Source organism: Chrysochloris asiatica, unplaced genomic scaffold (assembly GCF_000296735.1).
Source record: "Chrysochloris asiatica unplaced genomic scaffold, ChrAsi1.0 scaffold00069, whole genome shotgun sequence".
Classification (NCBI taxonomy): Eukaryota; Metazoa; Chordata; class Mammalia; order Afrosoricida; family Chrysochloridae; genus Chrysochloris; species Chrysochloris asiatica.
The window spans coordinates 4320351-4336943 of NW_006408587.1; the positions used below are offsets into that span (position 1 = coordinate 4320351).

At 43.1% G+C, this 16593-nt stretch overlaps 1 protein-coding gene across 2 annotated transcripts in view; it reads left to right on the forward strand.

Moving 5' to 3' along the window:
* The window catches only part of PTPN3 (protein tyrosine phosphatase, non-receptor type 3), an 86191-nt gene that overhangs the window by 49064 nt on the left and 20534 nt on the right, over positions 1–16593 (forward strand). For both annotated transcript variants that reach the window (XM_006864684.1, XM_006864685.1), the window contains 5 exons: positions 3643–3829; positions 3981–4061; positions 4422–4478; positions 5700–5856; positions 8084–8244. In XM_006864684.1, coding sequence (XP_006864746.1) covers positions 3643–3829; positions 3981–4061; positions 4422–4478; positions 5700–5856; positions 8084–8244 — 643 coding nt within the window. The remainder of the gene's footprint in view (positions 1–3642; positions 3830–3980; positions 4062–4421; positions 4479–5699; positions 5857–8083; positions 8245–16593) is intronic.

Consider the following 16593-nt stretch of genomic DNA (forward strand, 5'->3'; position numbering starts at 1 on the left):
TAATCTGTGGCTTCCACATCTTGATGAGTGGGTGCAGCCTTTGAATACTCACCAGTTTACTCTTAATAGAAACTTCAGTCATCCTTGATTCCTCTCTTCCTCGTACTCTTTATCTAATTTAGCATCTTGTTAATTCTATCTCCTAAGCCTCTCTTGAATTTGACCCTTCCACTGTCCTGTCTGGACTGCCTCTGTTTCGTTACCATCATCTGTCCCATAAGTCATTGCAGTAGCGTCGCTCTTTCTGTCTTTGCTATTATCTTCTCATTGTTTTTCATTCTTTGATGTCCTCACCATCTTTCTGTCCAGCTTTCAAGCTGAGCAGAGAGTTCCTACAGCCTACGGTTGATCGACCACCAAAAAAACACCATTTGTTTTCACAAATTACTATCTAAAATTAACCCTTCTATCTTTACTTGGGAGTCCTGGTGTGGCGCTGTGAGTTAATGCATTGGACTACAAGGTCAGTTTGAGCCATAAGATAGGCAGTTGTTCAAGCTTATAGCCGCTTGTTGAAAATCCCTACACAGGGTCGCTATGAGTCAGAACCAATTCGATGGCACTTAACAGCAATAACAATATGTTGTTTGATTTCTGGAGTCCTGGTATGGTTCTATATGATAAACACTCGACTGAAAAGTTGGTTTGAACCTCGAAGTCAGCGGTTCAAACTCATTAGCTGCTACTCAGAAACCCTATACAGTGTTGCTATGAGTCAGAACCGGCTCAATAGCACTTAAGACCAACAGTCTTTACTTAGAAAATAATATTGGGCATATAATGGCCTTGAATAATTTTAACACTGTGGGTTATCTTAGACCATTAAGTATTTTACTGACAAACAGAAAGACTTTAAAACCCCATATGATGAGATCTACAAATTCAAGATAATCATGCATGGTTTTATTTTGTTTTATAATTATGTAAACAGACTCTAAAAACTTATTTTAATACTACATTTGTATTAAAATTAGCCTGTTGCCTTTTGCTTCATTACCTTACTCTTTAGTTAACCCTTTATATTCTTCCAAACATTCCTACAGTGCACGTACTATTTGCAACTTCTTTAACTTAAAGATTCAGGTCCCTTTATGCCGCTAGGTGGTGCTCTTGTAAACAAGAAACCTTATTAACATCCTACTTAGGAGGAGTATTTTTTAGTTTCCTTTAAAGTAAATTGAAGTCTTACTAATTTTCTATCTGAAAGGTACCCACTAGTATACAACTTCAGTCTCACTGAGGCTCTAGCACACCTTTTCTCCATGTTGGACAATGCAGCCCCGAGCAACTTTAAAACCTTAAAGCCAAACTCTTCTCTGGTGTATAGGTATGTTTCTGTAGTTGAATTTTTTAAAAGTCAAATAGAAATTGTGACTCTTTCTGCATGAATATAATACAGCAGATCATATATTTATTACATTATACTTGAAGTAGGCTAATTTGAATTTTCTAGGAAAAGGAAGCACCAGTAGTGGAAAAATCCCTGTCAACAGGCTTTGAAATAAAGCTTGAGTCAGAAGTGGTTGGAGTCCTTGGGTGGTACAGACGGCTAAGTATTTAGCTAGTAACCCAAAGGCTGGACTTTTGAGTCCACCTGGAAATACCTCTGAAGAAAGGTCTAGCAGTCTACTTCGGACATCCCAGCCCTGGAACACCCTATGAAGCACAGTTCCACTGGACACACTTGGGGTCACTGTCAGTCCACAGCTCCTAGTTAAGCGGTGGTAGCAACATGTTCCATTTATGTTTTGCTGGCCTGTCTTCACCCACTGGCCCCTGCCATCACTTAGCCTTGTCTGAGGTTAGAATGTGGCAGGATCTAGTGAATAGGGAGAACCCCATATTCTGTATGCTTTTAAAGACATCTTTTTCTCAGCCTGTGGCTCTAGAAGAAGGATGTTGTTGTTGTGAAGTGCCATTGAGTCAGTTCTGACACATAGCGACCCTATGTAGAGTTTCCGAGGAGCAGCTGGTGAGCTTGAACCACCGACCTTGCAGTTCAAAAGGTTTTACAGTCTGGTGCATTAACCCACGGTGCCATACCAGGACTCTGGAAGAAGGATAGGGGTACAAAAAAGCTGAACTTCATGTATACTGCCAGGCCACCTGAGATAGCTAATACCTGTGAGGTTAGAGGTGGGGTCTGGAGAGAAGCACGTGGCCATTAGGCATCTGTCTACCCACGGAATGAAGGGAAATCTATGTGAGCTTGAGCAAACGCAGTTCAACCACAGTGTCTTCATCTGTGAAAAGGAGTTGGACCGATGATCACAGAAGACTGTTAGTCCTGCTAACCCATGATTCTCTAAGACAGCGTTGCCTAGTGGAACTTTCTGTACTGATGTGAATGTTCTGTCTGTATTGTCCAGGACAGGCACCACTAGCCACATGTGGATATTGAGCATTTGAAACGTGTATGGTTGAAAAGACAGAGGAACTAACTTTCTAATCAAAATTGATTTAAAATTACCCACATGTGACTAGTAACTCTCATATTGGACTGTGCAGCTCAAAGATGTAGACAGGCCTCAGACATAACAGTGATTGTGAGGACAGCGTGGGACCTTGCAGCCTTTCCCTCTTGTACTTAGGGTCCCTGTGCATCGGAACGGACTCGACCACATCTAACAGTGACAACAGCATACATTTTTTGCATTCGATGGGGAATCCATGGGTGGCACAGACACTTGACTGCTAACTAAAAGATTGGAGATTCAAGTCCACTCAGAGTAACCTTGGAAGAAAGACCTGGGGACCTACAAAGGGGCTTCAGAAAGTACGTGGGAAAATGTCATTGTCTTTGAATTCCATCTTCCACAAACTTTCTGAAGCCCATTCAAACCATCAGCCATTAAAAACCCTATGGAGCATGGATCTACTGCAATAAACATGGGGTCGTCATGAGTCAGAATCAGCTTGTTGGTGTATTGGTGGTGGCAGTGTTTGCCGTCGAGTTAGTTCCAACCCATAGTGACCCTGCCTAGGGGTTCCACGGAGCAGCTGGTGAGCTTGAACCACCAACCTTGCAGTTCAAACCAACCTTGCAGTCCCGCTCATTAACCCACAGCACCACACCAGGACTCTGGGGGTATTTTAGATGGAAAAAAGCAATCCATTATGTCAGCATGGACAAGTAATACAAACTAGGAATAATATAAATTGTTCAGAATACACACAGCCGTCCCATTGGGGGTGGGGGCTGGGGCTGAGCAGGTAGCCAAGAGTCCTATGATGCACAGTGAGCTGCAGGAATGAGAAGGAAGGAACACGTTTGCAGAAGGACTAGCATCATGCATCGGGGCTGATCTTGCCTGGCAGAGCCTGGTGCAGTAATGAAATCACCTGAAGCTGGACACAGTCCCCTCCCACCCTTCTTAAGCAGCAGGGAAGGAAGCAGAGCTGTAAGCTCATCTTGCATCTCCCTTGCCAGCTTTCCCCAAAACAAAAATCATGATGTCAAGACCAGATGATAGGAAGGGTAACCAGTGGCATGTCAGAACCCTAGGGTTGACCTCTAGAGCTCTCTAAAATATGGGGGCTGTTAAGACACCCTGAGATGCCAAACGCCCACAGTTGGTAATGTTTGTTCTTATGAAATATTAATCTGGTTATTAAAATATCTCCTCCTTCCCCATGACGAAGGAGTATATCCGAAAACAATCCTGCACAAAGCTGCCTGACCCAGAAGTCATCCAGTTCTGTGTCTCCGTCTTCAAATGCTCCAGGCTCCTGTTCACCAGATGGCGTTGAGCAGCAGTTCTTGGAGGATTACAGCCGGGTGACCAAAGGGGGCTCTACTGAGGACTCCAGCCAGTATTACTTTGACAAGGTAAGTGAGTGGACAGTGACCCCCAACAGGCTCTCCATGCCAAGGCACCTTCCAAAGCCTTGAGAGCTTTTGACTGAAGGAAGATCAAAATTGTGTCATCAACAGCTGGAGAGAGGAGTAGCTTAACTGACCACTTTCCAATGTTTTCCAGAATTATTATGAAGATGACAGCTGCTTACTCTTGATCCGTATCACACCGGATGAAGATGGGAAATTTGGATTTAACCTGAAGGTATGCTGTGTGTGTTCATAGGGAGTCTTTATGGTCTGAAGCAATCTTTAGAAGAATTTCCAATGTCAGTTCAAAGGGTACCACATACTGAAGCCCTCAGAGAGAGCTGGGAGTTTGTTGTGTGCTTCAACCTGAGTGGCCACTGAGTGCCTGGCATCTGCTAGCCACTTGATTTGGAGGGGTTTGGGAATTTTGTACCATGATTCTGAAAGGGTACCAACCCTGTCATTAGAACAAGTCAAAGTCGGTTGGCGGTCTCCTGTGTGCTGGGAAGACCCACTCTGTTGACAATCTGTACTTCTTGGTAGGGTTGTATTAATTTTAAAACTAAAGTGTTGTATTAATATAAAATGTTTCTAGGGAGGAGTGGATCAGAAGATGCCTCTAGTGGTGTCAAGGATAAACCCAGAGTCACCTGTAAGTAGACATGTTCTGCCTTATTGAGCATTGTGTGTTCTTCCCCTCAGTCTAACAGATGTCGACTTCTGCACTCTGTGTCTTTTTCTGCCCACAGCTAAGGGTGTGTGTAAATCCATGTGTCTAGATGGAACAAAGCACAGAAGCTGTGTTTGCCAGAACTGGCTGGGGCTCAGCTTCACCTGGATGCTTGTTAGAAATACAGACTCTAGGGCCCACCCCAGACTTGCTGGGCTAGACTCTGCATTCCACTAAGATCCCTGCGTGATTTACATGGACGTTGACATTTGAGAAGTGCTTCTTAAGAGAAAGGAATCGAGGCACAGAGTTTGCCCCATTTTCCCACTGTGAATAGGATGTGAACACTGTGTCTGTCGCCTCCCCACCGTCCCACCTCCTCCACCACCCTCAGCTCTGTTTAGCTTCCCTTTTAGGTTTCTGTTTCAGTGTCACTTGCTTTTATGAAGCATTAGAGCTTTACAGAGTCACTGTGCTGTCTAATAAGGAGCCTTGGTGGCACAGTGGTTGAGCAGTCAGCTGCTAACCCAAAGGTTAGGGATTGAATCCACCAGCCACTTTGTGGGTGAAAGATGTGACAGTGTACTTTCTTAAAGATTACAGCCTTAGAAACCCTCTGGGACGCTTGAGCTTGATTCAGAGGGGTTAGGAATTTTGAGATGGAATCATCTCAGTGGGAGTGGGTGCCTCCTAAGACTATACCGCGTGTGAAGGTGTAGTTTATTTTTATTACTGTTTGTGGCCTCTGTGAAGTAATTAAGTAGGCTTTCTTAGCTACACAGTTCAGCTTATCATTTCCTTCGTTAACAGGTTCTGCTTTTGCATATAAAACCTTTCTCCTTTACAAGATAGATAAAGACTCACGTTTACTGTGAAGTCATTTTCTAACAGCACATCTAGAAAACAAAAGATGGGATCATGATCGTCATTATGGTAATAGGTGAAGGTTGGCTGGCATAGAGAAGTGGCTTTGACTATTTGAAATGTTTCATAATTTATATTCCAAGCAGCATTTTTTTCAAGGTTCCACAACCAATTACCACCTTGGCATAGCAGTGGGTATAAAAATAATGACAGGTGTACCTCAGGGAACAGAGTCATACTCGATCACAGTCTCAAGTGTCTCGGACCGGAGCCTGGCAGCAGCTCCCCTCGAGAATTGTGTTATGGTAACCGAAGCCACTTGCCTTGCCCTCCTCACAGGCAGACACCTGCATTCCTAAGCTGAACGAAGGGGATCAAATCGTGCTGATCAATGGCCGGGACATCTCAGAACATACCCATGACCAAGTGGTGATGTTCATCAAAGCCAGCCGGGAGTCCCACACGAGGGAGCTGGCGCTGGTGATCAGAAGAAAAGGTAACAGCCACTGGTGGGAGGGAGTGGGAGCATGGAGGGGGTACAGGCTCTGCCTTAACAAAGCAAGACTATTTATGTGGCTCATACCATGTTTTTAAACATGTTGCATCTGAGTAAATGCTTGAAATCAAGAATTTCCACAGATGTCTAGCTACTCACTGGAAAACTTAGTCTGTGAGCCAGCATGCCACCTGGCCCCCTGCTGCCAGTCCTGGAGCTTGGCAGCAACCACCTCCCCATTTCAGCAGGACACGAACCTATCTGTTCCTCCCAGTCCCAACTTGGCCCACATCACACAGCTCCCTGAGTGGCTTGGCCCAATAGACACCTGTATTTTCATGTCTTTGTCGGGGATTGGGTAATGTTTTCTTCACATGCATCTGATTTTACTGAGGAGACAGTCAGCAGAGTGGGGTCAAGCCCAGGAGGCCTTGGGAGCTTCCCAGCGCTGCTACCTCTTACAGAGTGAGGGAGCTCCGGAAAGCTCCTTTGCCGTGCTCAGTTCCAGGTTCCTCAAATGTAAAATGAGGATACTGGGGAGTGACAGTGATAAACATAAAATGAAACAGGTGCTTTGAGTGTACCCAGAATGCTTTCCATGGAAGATGGCCTCTCATGAGAACATGACTATTGTCGGGATGGAATCGTTGTTGTTGTTGTTGTTGTTAAGTGCCGTTGAGTTGGTTCCACCTCATAGCAACCCTGTGTAGGGTTTCCAAGGAGCCACTGGTGAGCTTGAACCGCCAACCTTATGGTTCAAACCTACCTTATGGTCAAGAGCTTACAGGCTGGCTTTAAACTGTTGCAGGCACATGCGGTACTCATGTGCCCAACTCAGTCTGCATCTCTGTGTTCTGGTCTCACATGTAGACACAGCCCAGGCCCCCACATATATGTTCTCTTGCTTGCTCTCTGTTCTCCGCAGAGCTGGCTTTGAGCCCATCTCCTCTGTGAGGCCTTCCCTGATCTCTGTACATCCCTACTCCCTCCCAGCCAGCTCTCCATCAGTGATCCAGTGGGACTGAGTCTAGCTAGCTGAGGAGACAGTCTTCGTATACTGGAGGCTGGCACCTGCTAGGGACGAGAGAAACTGATGGTTTTAGCTAAAAGGATAGTGCTACTAGGTTTCTAGCAAAAGTAATGATAAGATGATTTTAAGCCAAAAACATGAGTTGATTTTTAAAAAAACCTGACAGGTAAACAGTAGCCCCGGCAATAGCAGATAGGACAGAAATCACAAAGTTAGCAGCAAAAGATCTGGGATTCTTGGTGCACGGGGAAGAGAGTAGTCTTTAGGGTTCGCTGGATGTGAACAGAAATTCCATCTCTCACCCTGACAAGCAGAGGCAGTCACTTTGGACAAATGAATTTGTTCTGAGAGTCCATTTCCTCATCTGTGAAACAATGGCAGCAGATTCAGAATTGTGATGAGAATTCACTTCAACTGTGTGGGAAACATACAGCAGTTGTTAGTTTCTTTCCTGGTATCTTGAAGTCACTAGGGAGCCCATTGAAGGCATTCCAGCAAAGGAGTGACCTCTCTTATAGTGTAAAGGAAAAATTCAGAGAAAATTCTGAAGTTTCCATTTTGGGAAGGTGGGAGAAGGAAGTGGGGGGACAGCAGCAGGAAGAGGCATGTGCGGTGGAGAAGAGTCACCCCTTAGTGGTTTCCTTCCACGCTGTGTTTCATGTGAAGGGTGGGCAGAAGGTCACAGATGTTACAATGAGATGTTGACTTGGGAGCCTTCCACGTGGAAATGACCCTGAATTCTCAGGGTCCAGTGGTGTCACAGAGAGACCACCAGACCTCACTGCTGCCCTGGAATATGCCTATCTCCAGGGAGCAAATGCAAAGGAGCCCAAGCAGGAAGGAGTAGGTGTGAGCAGACAGCTAGAACAGCTGCGTCAACGCAAAGGGGGAAAGGTATTTTCTTTAGACACATTCTTTCCCTTTCCCTTACCTTTGGCAAAAAGTCTCTGAGTACGAAACACCATCATTTAAAACAAACCATAAAGATTAGGATGTCATTTTGTGTAATCAACACGTATTGAATCATTCAGCTAGAAGTACTATCTTTGGTGAAAATAATTAGTGTGTACTAAATCATTTAATAAGATGTTTTAACCCATCTACGTTCAGATGTCGTAAGTGCAATTTTTTTGAGGGAAACTGATAAGGCAGAGTGTTGTTTTACAAGCCAGACACGCTGTGTCTTCGATGTTGCAGATGTCTACTCGTTTACTGATATCAAATCTGAAGATGAACTGAGCCAGCTTTTCCCAGAGACCATTTTCCCCATGTGTCCCGAGGGTGGGGACACTCTTGAGGGATCCATGGAACAGCTCAAGAAAGGCCTCGAGAGTGGGACACTGCTGATCCAGTTTGAGGTAAGACTCAGCTCGTTGTGGCTGCATAGAGACCAGGCCCCTTCCACAAGTCCTGTGGGACACTTGACCGCTGCTGAGCCACAGAGAGGAGTACAGCAGAGAGCCAGAATGGTGACGCATCTCATCTTCTGAAGTCCGAGGTTCGGGGTGGCAGGTGTCTGATTCACAAACAGAGGAATCAGTTGGTTCCCCAGGTAAGGGCAGATTGGGTGAGGCCCATGCTCGTAGTGGACTGGGTGTTAGCACACAGCAGGAAGCCACCCTCTCAGGTCTCAGCAGGCAGCAGAGTGGATCTAAGAAAGTCGGATTGGGCCCATAGCTGTTACTGACCTCTGCCTCATCCTTTTTTCTAGTAACCTTCAGTAGTCATGGAGAAATATGTCAGACATTGAGGAGGAGGGACTGAGCATATTAAGCTACCAGCAGCACATCTCAAAACCTCTCAGCAGTAGGAGCTAGTGGAGAGGGAGTGACTGAGAGCCCACGAACGACAGACCTCTAACCCCACAGAGCAGGCTTGGTCATCTAAAGCAGTGAGGTCATCCCAGGAGCATGGGGTCTTGCTTTCCCAAGTCCCCCAGAACCTGTATACACATGAGCAAAAGCCAAAGTCAGATCTTGTCTTCCCAGGTGGAACCTTACCCCATGGTATTGAGACCACAGACAAAGACACACCTACAGGCTTTTCAGAGAACAAAATAGGACCACAGGAGATAGGGGTTTCAAGTCAGTTTTACTGATCACTAACAATTAAAATAGGATGTGTATATCTGCCAAATTACATTAAAAAGTAAAACAGTCTTTTCACACAATGAAAGATAGAAGGAAGACAATAAAGAAGCATACAATAGGCCACTGAAGAAAACAGATCATGATTAACAATAACATACACAGTCTGGATTCATAAGTTAAGAAACCAAACCTCAGATGGGGTTCAGAAACAGAAATCAGCAGTGTATTGTTTGTTATAAAGCCAGATAAAGAAAAAAGACACAGAGGCAAAGCTAAGAAGTGTGTCCAATGCACTTAACTGCAAATGGATTCAGAAAGGCACGAATAATTAGAATCTGAAACAAAATGTAATGCAAAGCACTAAACCTTGAGAGAGAGAGAGGTTTCTAATGATCTAGTGGGCTCAAACTGTGTACCTTGTGGTTAGCAGTCCTGTGCTTATCCTACAGAGCTGCTGTGCTCCCTGACAGAAAATAGACACAGAAAGAAGTTAGTATTTTGTGGAAAAGAAGCCTTGGTGGTTCAATGGTTAAGCACTCATCTGCTAATCTAAATGCCCATGGTTCAAACCCAGCAGCCACTCCTGGGAGAAGATTCCTGCTTGGCTCCAATAAAGATGACAGCATAAGAAACCCTGTGAGATGGCTCTACCCTGCCCTGTAGGAACACTAGAGGTTGAAATCAGCACAGTGGCACACAACAACATTTTATGGAAATGAAATGAGGAGCAACAATCATTTTGGTAGAATTGATAGATACACACTGAGTATTATAGTCTACAAAAGGAACCTTAGTGGGCTACGCATTGGGCTGCTAACCACAAGGTCAGCAGTTTAAAGCCATCAGCTGCTTCTCAGGAGAAAGATGAGGCTTTCTGCTCTTGTAAAGATGTGTAGCCTCAGAAGCTCTGTACCAGGATCACTGTGAATCAGAACCAACTCAATGGCACACAACCACCACCACCATATTCTGCAACAGAAATGTCCCTGTTTTGAGTGTCCTGCAGAAGGCTGTGGAGGCTTAAACTTTTTAAAAAGGAAAGGAAACATAGAGATGTTGTCTGGCCCTGCATTACAGAAATGTTCAAAATCAAGTACCTAAAGAGGCTTCAAAAAATTCATGGAAAAATGGAATTAAAAGATAATGGAATTTTTCCACAAACTTTTTGAAACCCCCTCATGCACTTTTTTGGTGGGATCGCTGTGGCTCTGTAGAATAAACATTGGACTGCGAACCTCAAGGTCGCTAATTCAAGCCTACCAGCTGTTGTACAGGAGAAAGATGAGACTTCTGTTCTCACAGAGATTTAAAGCCTTGGAAATCCTATACAGGGTGACTATGACTTAGAAGTGACTCAACAGCACACGGTAACAACAACATGACCCTTTTCAACAGTGTTTTTTAAACACACTCCAAAATAATTAAAACATGTAAGAACTTAAAAAACAGAACAGAATGCACCATGTTTCTTTTCTCTTTGGTGTTGGCGGCGACATGATAGGGAAGAAAGTTTCAGTGGAGTTAATTCTTCATTCAGCAATGGACTAGGCATTTACTGTGTGCCCAGAAATAGGGATGAGGTAAGGCACCAGTGATCTTACATACTAATTTTGGTATATTTGGAAAATCATCATGAGTCCCAGAAACAGCTAAAGACCCAGATAAGGCAAGACTTTTTTTTTTTTTTTTTTACATGGAATGTCAGTTCGTCCTCTTGTTGTAACTTACGTATTGCTATGATGCTGGAAGCTCTGCCACTGGTATTTCAAAGACCAGCTGGTCACCCATGGTGGACAGGTTTCAGTGGAGCTTCTGGACTAAGACAGACTTGGAGGAAAAGTCTAATGACCTACTTCCAAAAGTTGTTGCTATTGTTGTTAGGTGCCATCATGTCAGCTGACTCATAGCAACCTATGCACAACAGGATGAAAGACTGCCCAGTTCTGTGCCATCCTCACATTGTTGTATTTGAGCCCATTATTGCAGCCACTGTGCCAGTCCATCTCTGGCGGTCTTCCTCTTTTTCACTCACCGTCCACTTGATGTCCTTTTCCAGGTACCCTTCTGGTAATATGTTCAAAGTATGTGAAATGAAGTCTCGCCACCCTGGTTTAAGGAATATTCTAGCTATACTTATTCCATGACATATGTGTTTATTCTTCTGAAGTCCATGATACTTTCAATATCCTTTGCTAACACCATAATTCAAATGTATTGATTCTTCTCCAGTGTTTACTCATTGTTCAGCTTTCACATGCATGTGAAGCAATTGAAAAAAATACCATGGCTTGCATCAGACCCATTTTAGTTCTCAAAGTGACCTCTTTGATCTTTAACACATTTAAAGAGCTCTTTTGTAGAAGATTTGCCCAATGCAGTGTGTCATTTAATTTCTTGACTGCTGTTTCCATGAGGATTGATTGTGGATTCAAGTAATATAAAATCCCTGATAACTTCAATCTTTCCTCCATTTATCATGATGCTGTTTGTTGGACTAGTTGTGAGGATTTTTGTTGTTGTTGTTGATGTTGTGGTATAATCCATACTGAATACTGTAGTCTTTGCTCTTCATTAGAAAGTGAGTCAAGTCACTTTAGCTTTCAGCAGGATTATGCCAACTACATATTGCAGGTTCTCAATGAACCTTCCTCCAATTTCAATGCCATGTTCTTCTTAATATAGTCCTTGGATTATTTACCCAGCATATAGATAGAATAAGTATGGTGAATGCATACAACCATGGTGCATACAGTTCCTGGTTTTAAACCATTCAATATCCCTTTGTTCTGTTCAAACAACTGCCTCTTGTTCTGTGTACAGGTTCTTCATGAGTACAGTTCTCTGCAGTGGCATCTATAGTTTGTTATGAACCACATAGTAGACTGCCTTGGCTTAGCCAGTGAAATACAAGTAAACATCTTTCTGATACTCTCTGCTTTCACCCATGATCCATCTGACATCAGCTGTGATATCCCTTTTCCATGTCCTCTCCTGAATCCAGCTTGAATTTCTGGCAGCTCCTTAGTTGCCAGAACCATTTTTAAATTATCTTCAGCAAAATTTTACTTGCTTGTGATATGAATGATATTGTTAGGTAATTTCTGCATTCTGTTGAGCCATCTTTCTTTGGAATTGGCCACACATAGATCTCTTCCAGTCGTTTGGCCAGGTAGCTGTCTTCCAGATTTGTTTGACTAGACTAGTGGATGCTTCCAACACTGCATTGTGTATTGAAACATTTCATTTGTATTCCATCAATTCTTGGAGCTTTATTTTTCATTAATGTCATTAATGCAGATTAAACTACTTCAATATCTTTGGTTCTTGATCATAGGCTACCTCTTGAATTAGTTGAGCATCAACCAATTCTTTTTGGTACAATGACTGTATTACTTCCATTTTCTCTTGATGCTTCCTGCATCATTCAGTATTTTGTCCATAGACTCTTTCAACATTGTAAATCAAGACTTGAATTTTTTTTCTTCAATTCTATCAGCTTGAGAAATGCTGAGTGTGTTTTCTTGGTTTTCTAAGTCCTTCTTTGTTTTCTAACCCCAGGTGATTGCACATTTCATTAAAATACTTTGTCTTCTCAAGCTATCTGTTGGAATCTTCTGTTCAGCTCTTTTACTTCCTCATTTTTTCCATTTGCTTTAGCTTCTTTATACTCAAGAGCAAATTTCATTGTCTCTTTTGGCATCCACTTTGGTCTTTTCTATCTTTTTAGTGACCTTTTGCTTTCTTTGTATACGATGTTCTTCATGTCATTCTACAGTTCCTTTGGTTATGGCGCTTTAGTGTTCATTGCGTCAAATCTGTTCTTGAGATGGTCTCTAAATTCAGGTGAGACCTACTCAGGGTCATATTTTACTCTCATGAACTTGTTTTAATTTTCTTCACCTTCAACCTGAACTTGTATATGAGCAATTGGTAGCCTATTCCACAGTCAGCCCCTGGCCTTGTTTTAGCCGGTGGTAATTGAGCTTCACCATTGTCTCTTACCATGGATGTTGTCAGTTTGATTCCTGTGTATATCTGTCTGGTAAGGTCCACTTGTAAGTCATTGTCTATGTTATAAAAAAGGTATCCGTCATGAATAAATTGTTGGTTTTTCAAAATTCTGTCATGCAATTTCCAGTGTCATTTCCATGTTTTCCAGCTACTAACCCCCCTTTTTGCTTCTAAATTTCACATTTCAATCACCAGTAATCACCAGTGCACTTTGATTGCATGTTTGATCAATTTCAGACTGAGGAAATTGGTAGAATTCTTTTAAAAGTTTCTCCATCATTGACTTTGGTAGTTGGTGAGTAAATTTGAGTAATAGTTATATTAACTTGTCTACCTTGTAGGTGTGTAGATGTTATACTGTCCAAAAATTGGCTGTTGATAATTCTATGGACCATAAAAGAATATGATTGGACATTGTGGCAGGGAGTTCTGGGAGGTGTCTCCAATAGGTGGAAGTCCTTCAAACCAATGGAACCCAGTGCTGTTTGATCAAAGAGTCCACAAGGAGGCGCTGTGGGATGTCACTGAGGCAAAGGCTGATCAAAGCCTTGACTTAAATAGTGCTGTTTGTGTAAACTTGCTTTTGCTGAGATGGCTCAGCTTGTGTGTATTATATAGGGAATCCACATAAAATTTCCCTTGAACAGCATTCATCAGCTTTTTAAGGAGGATGGAAGTGTACCTTAGGGAGAAGTACTCAACCCATTCCACACCTGATTTGGAGGAATGTTTCTCAAAAGGTAACCCTTTTGAGGTTACCTTTCCATATAGGTAGTCGGGAGCCCTTTTCCAGACTACCTTTATGGATATCAGCTGAGAAGCTTTTTAAAATGGGGCCCAGCCCATGGCTACTCAGTCAGCAGCTTTGATCTGGGACTGAGATATAGGTTCTCTTAACCAAACCACCAGGAGATTTTGATCCACATAGTGAACCAACTGATAAGAAGGTAGCGAGCCCAGCAAAACCATTATCCCATGTCTAGGCATCTGAGTTCTAGTGTTGGCAAAGAGTATTGAAAGTACCATGGACTGCCAGAAGAACAAACAAATCTGTCCTGAAAGAAGTACAGCCAGATGCTCCTTGGAAGTGATAAGACTTTGTCTCTCTTACTTTGGACATGTTGTCAGGAAGAACCTGTCTCAAGAGAAGGAGACATCATGCTTGTTAAATTGGAGGATCAGTGAAAAAGAGGAAGACCTCTGAGGAGATGGATTGACACAGTGCAGCTAACAATGGCTCAATCATAACAATTGTGAGATGGCGCTGGACCGGGCAGTTTCATTGTGTTGTGCATGGGGTCACTATGAGTTGGAGCTGACTCAACGACCCCTAATACCACCACCACCACTCATCCTAAGTCTTATGTTCAAAGGCATATTTAGGTGATAGCAGAAGAAATTAAGAACATGCCAATTTTAGAGTTATATTTCAATGTGTATACATTTTCTTCATTCTATATATCTTATAGAAATAGAGTAGTAAAGCCCTCTTTTTAAAACATTTTTTGTAGAATTCAGAACAGATGAAAACAGCTATTCTGGTTCACACAAATCTCACTCTGTCCCTGTGACCATGCACCTAAAAGCCCTTCTATCTGTTTGCACAGCAAGGGGGTTTCCCTTGGCACAGGAGATTTCTTTAAACCAGGTCATCTACGGGTGCTCATGACTTGACTGGGTATTACTAATTAACAATCATATCAATGTGCAGCACTGTGCCAAAAGGGAAGAAAAATCCCAGAGCTGTTCTATGATGGAGCTGGGTATACAGGAAGCCCAGCCTCTCCAGTCTCCCCTACGTTCCTCCTTTCCCAGCATCCCCCTTCCAGGAACTCTAGGCTAAATGGAACCTAATTAGAAAGCCGCTGCTATGGATGGGAGGAAGATGTATACAGTTGCTAGAGAAAAAGAAAATCAGATCAAACCAAATTCTAATACAAAAGGGGGCCTTTAATGAGCATTTAGTGTGTGCCAAGAGCCTTATGTGCATCGTTTCTCTTCATTCTCTCAAACGCCCTATATAGCTACTGCCATCATACCCATTGTATAGATAGAGACACAGTCTCAGATTAAGTAACCTCTTCAAGGTCACAGCAAATGACAGAGCCAGGCTTATAACCCAGGCAAGTTCTCTTAACCATTGTATAACCTTTGGAAACAACAAAATGCTGTTTACATGTGAAGGCAATTATTAAAATAGTACAATATCAGAGCTAGAAAGGATCTGAGAAGCTGTCTAGCCACATGGAACCAGACAGACTTGCTTTAAATCCTGACATCACCACTGACTTTCTGTGTGACCTCAGGCATGTTCCTGAATCTCTGTGGCCTCTTATTTCCTCATCTGTAAACTGGGTATCTCATGGGTTGGTTGTAAGGATCAGATTAGATAAATACTAAATGCATTGTCTGGCACATGGTAAGAGTACAGTAAAAAGTAACATCTGTTATTATTTATAAATAAAGACTCTTGAGAGTCTAAAGAATGTGCCCACGCGTTGCACAAGATGTGCTTATGTTGTGCTGGATTTGGAAGCAGGGCTGACTCCGGAGTCCTGGCTGTTTTGCTTTTCCATCTGCTGCCTCCAGGGTTGTTAGCAGGTGACTGATTCGGCTGGTGGGAGATGTGCTTTGGACAGGAGTAGGAAGAGGGGCTGTTTCCCACCCAGTAGATGCCCAGCCCTGCCACTCTGCAGCACAACAGTCCTGCAGTGGAGTAGCTGGGCCACAGATAGTAGCAACCCTTTCCTGGTTCCCAGCAAAGGTTGTTTTGAAACATTTTTGTCATTAAGGGAATTCCTCATCCCTCCTATGGTTTTTCAGTAAATAATTACAAATGTGTTACCGGGAAGCATTTGGTCCCAGTGGTAATAAAAATCACACTTAATAATCATCAGCATTTCTATGTTGTTAAGTGCTGTCAAGTTGGTTCTGACTCATAGTAACCCTGTATTTAGTTTTTGAGGAGTGGTTGGGCGTTTGAACCACTGACCTTGTGGATAACAGTCCAGTGCTTATCCTACAATACCATGTTGTTGTTGTTGTTAAGTGCAGTCAGGACAGTTCCAACTCATAGCGACCCTATATAGGTTTTCTGAGGAGCAGCTGGTGGGTTTGAACTGCTGGCCTTGTGGTTCACATCCCAGGGCTGATCCTGCAGCAGTACATCAGGAATCCATAGCGCTTTGAAACCCACCAAGTGTATTTCACATAGATTGTCTCAGTGGGTCCTTGTGGCAGATCTGTGGGTTAGATATATATGGCTGGAACTATTAAGACCAGTCTTTTATGGATGGAGAAACTGAGGCTCCGAGAGGCTAGTTAGACTTGCCCAGTGTTACCCAGCTAGTCAGATACAGAGATAAAACCAGAATATATGTTAACATTTGAGATCTATCAACTAATCACTACCAAGTACAACTCACGTGGTCAGCCAGCCTCTGCAGTTAGCCCTGTACTATAGCAGCTTCGCCTTCAACGGGAGCAGATGCAGCATTCACCATCTACCTTCAACCATTTCAGGAGTGTATTTGGTTCAGTGACAGTAAAGAGCAAAAGTGGCTCCAAGTCTATTCCCGCTTCCATGATGTGGTTTCCTTTAACGAA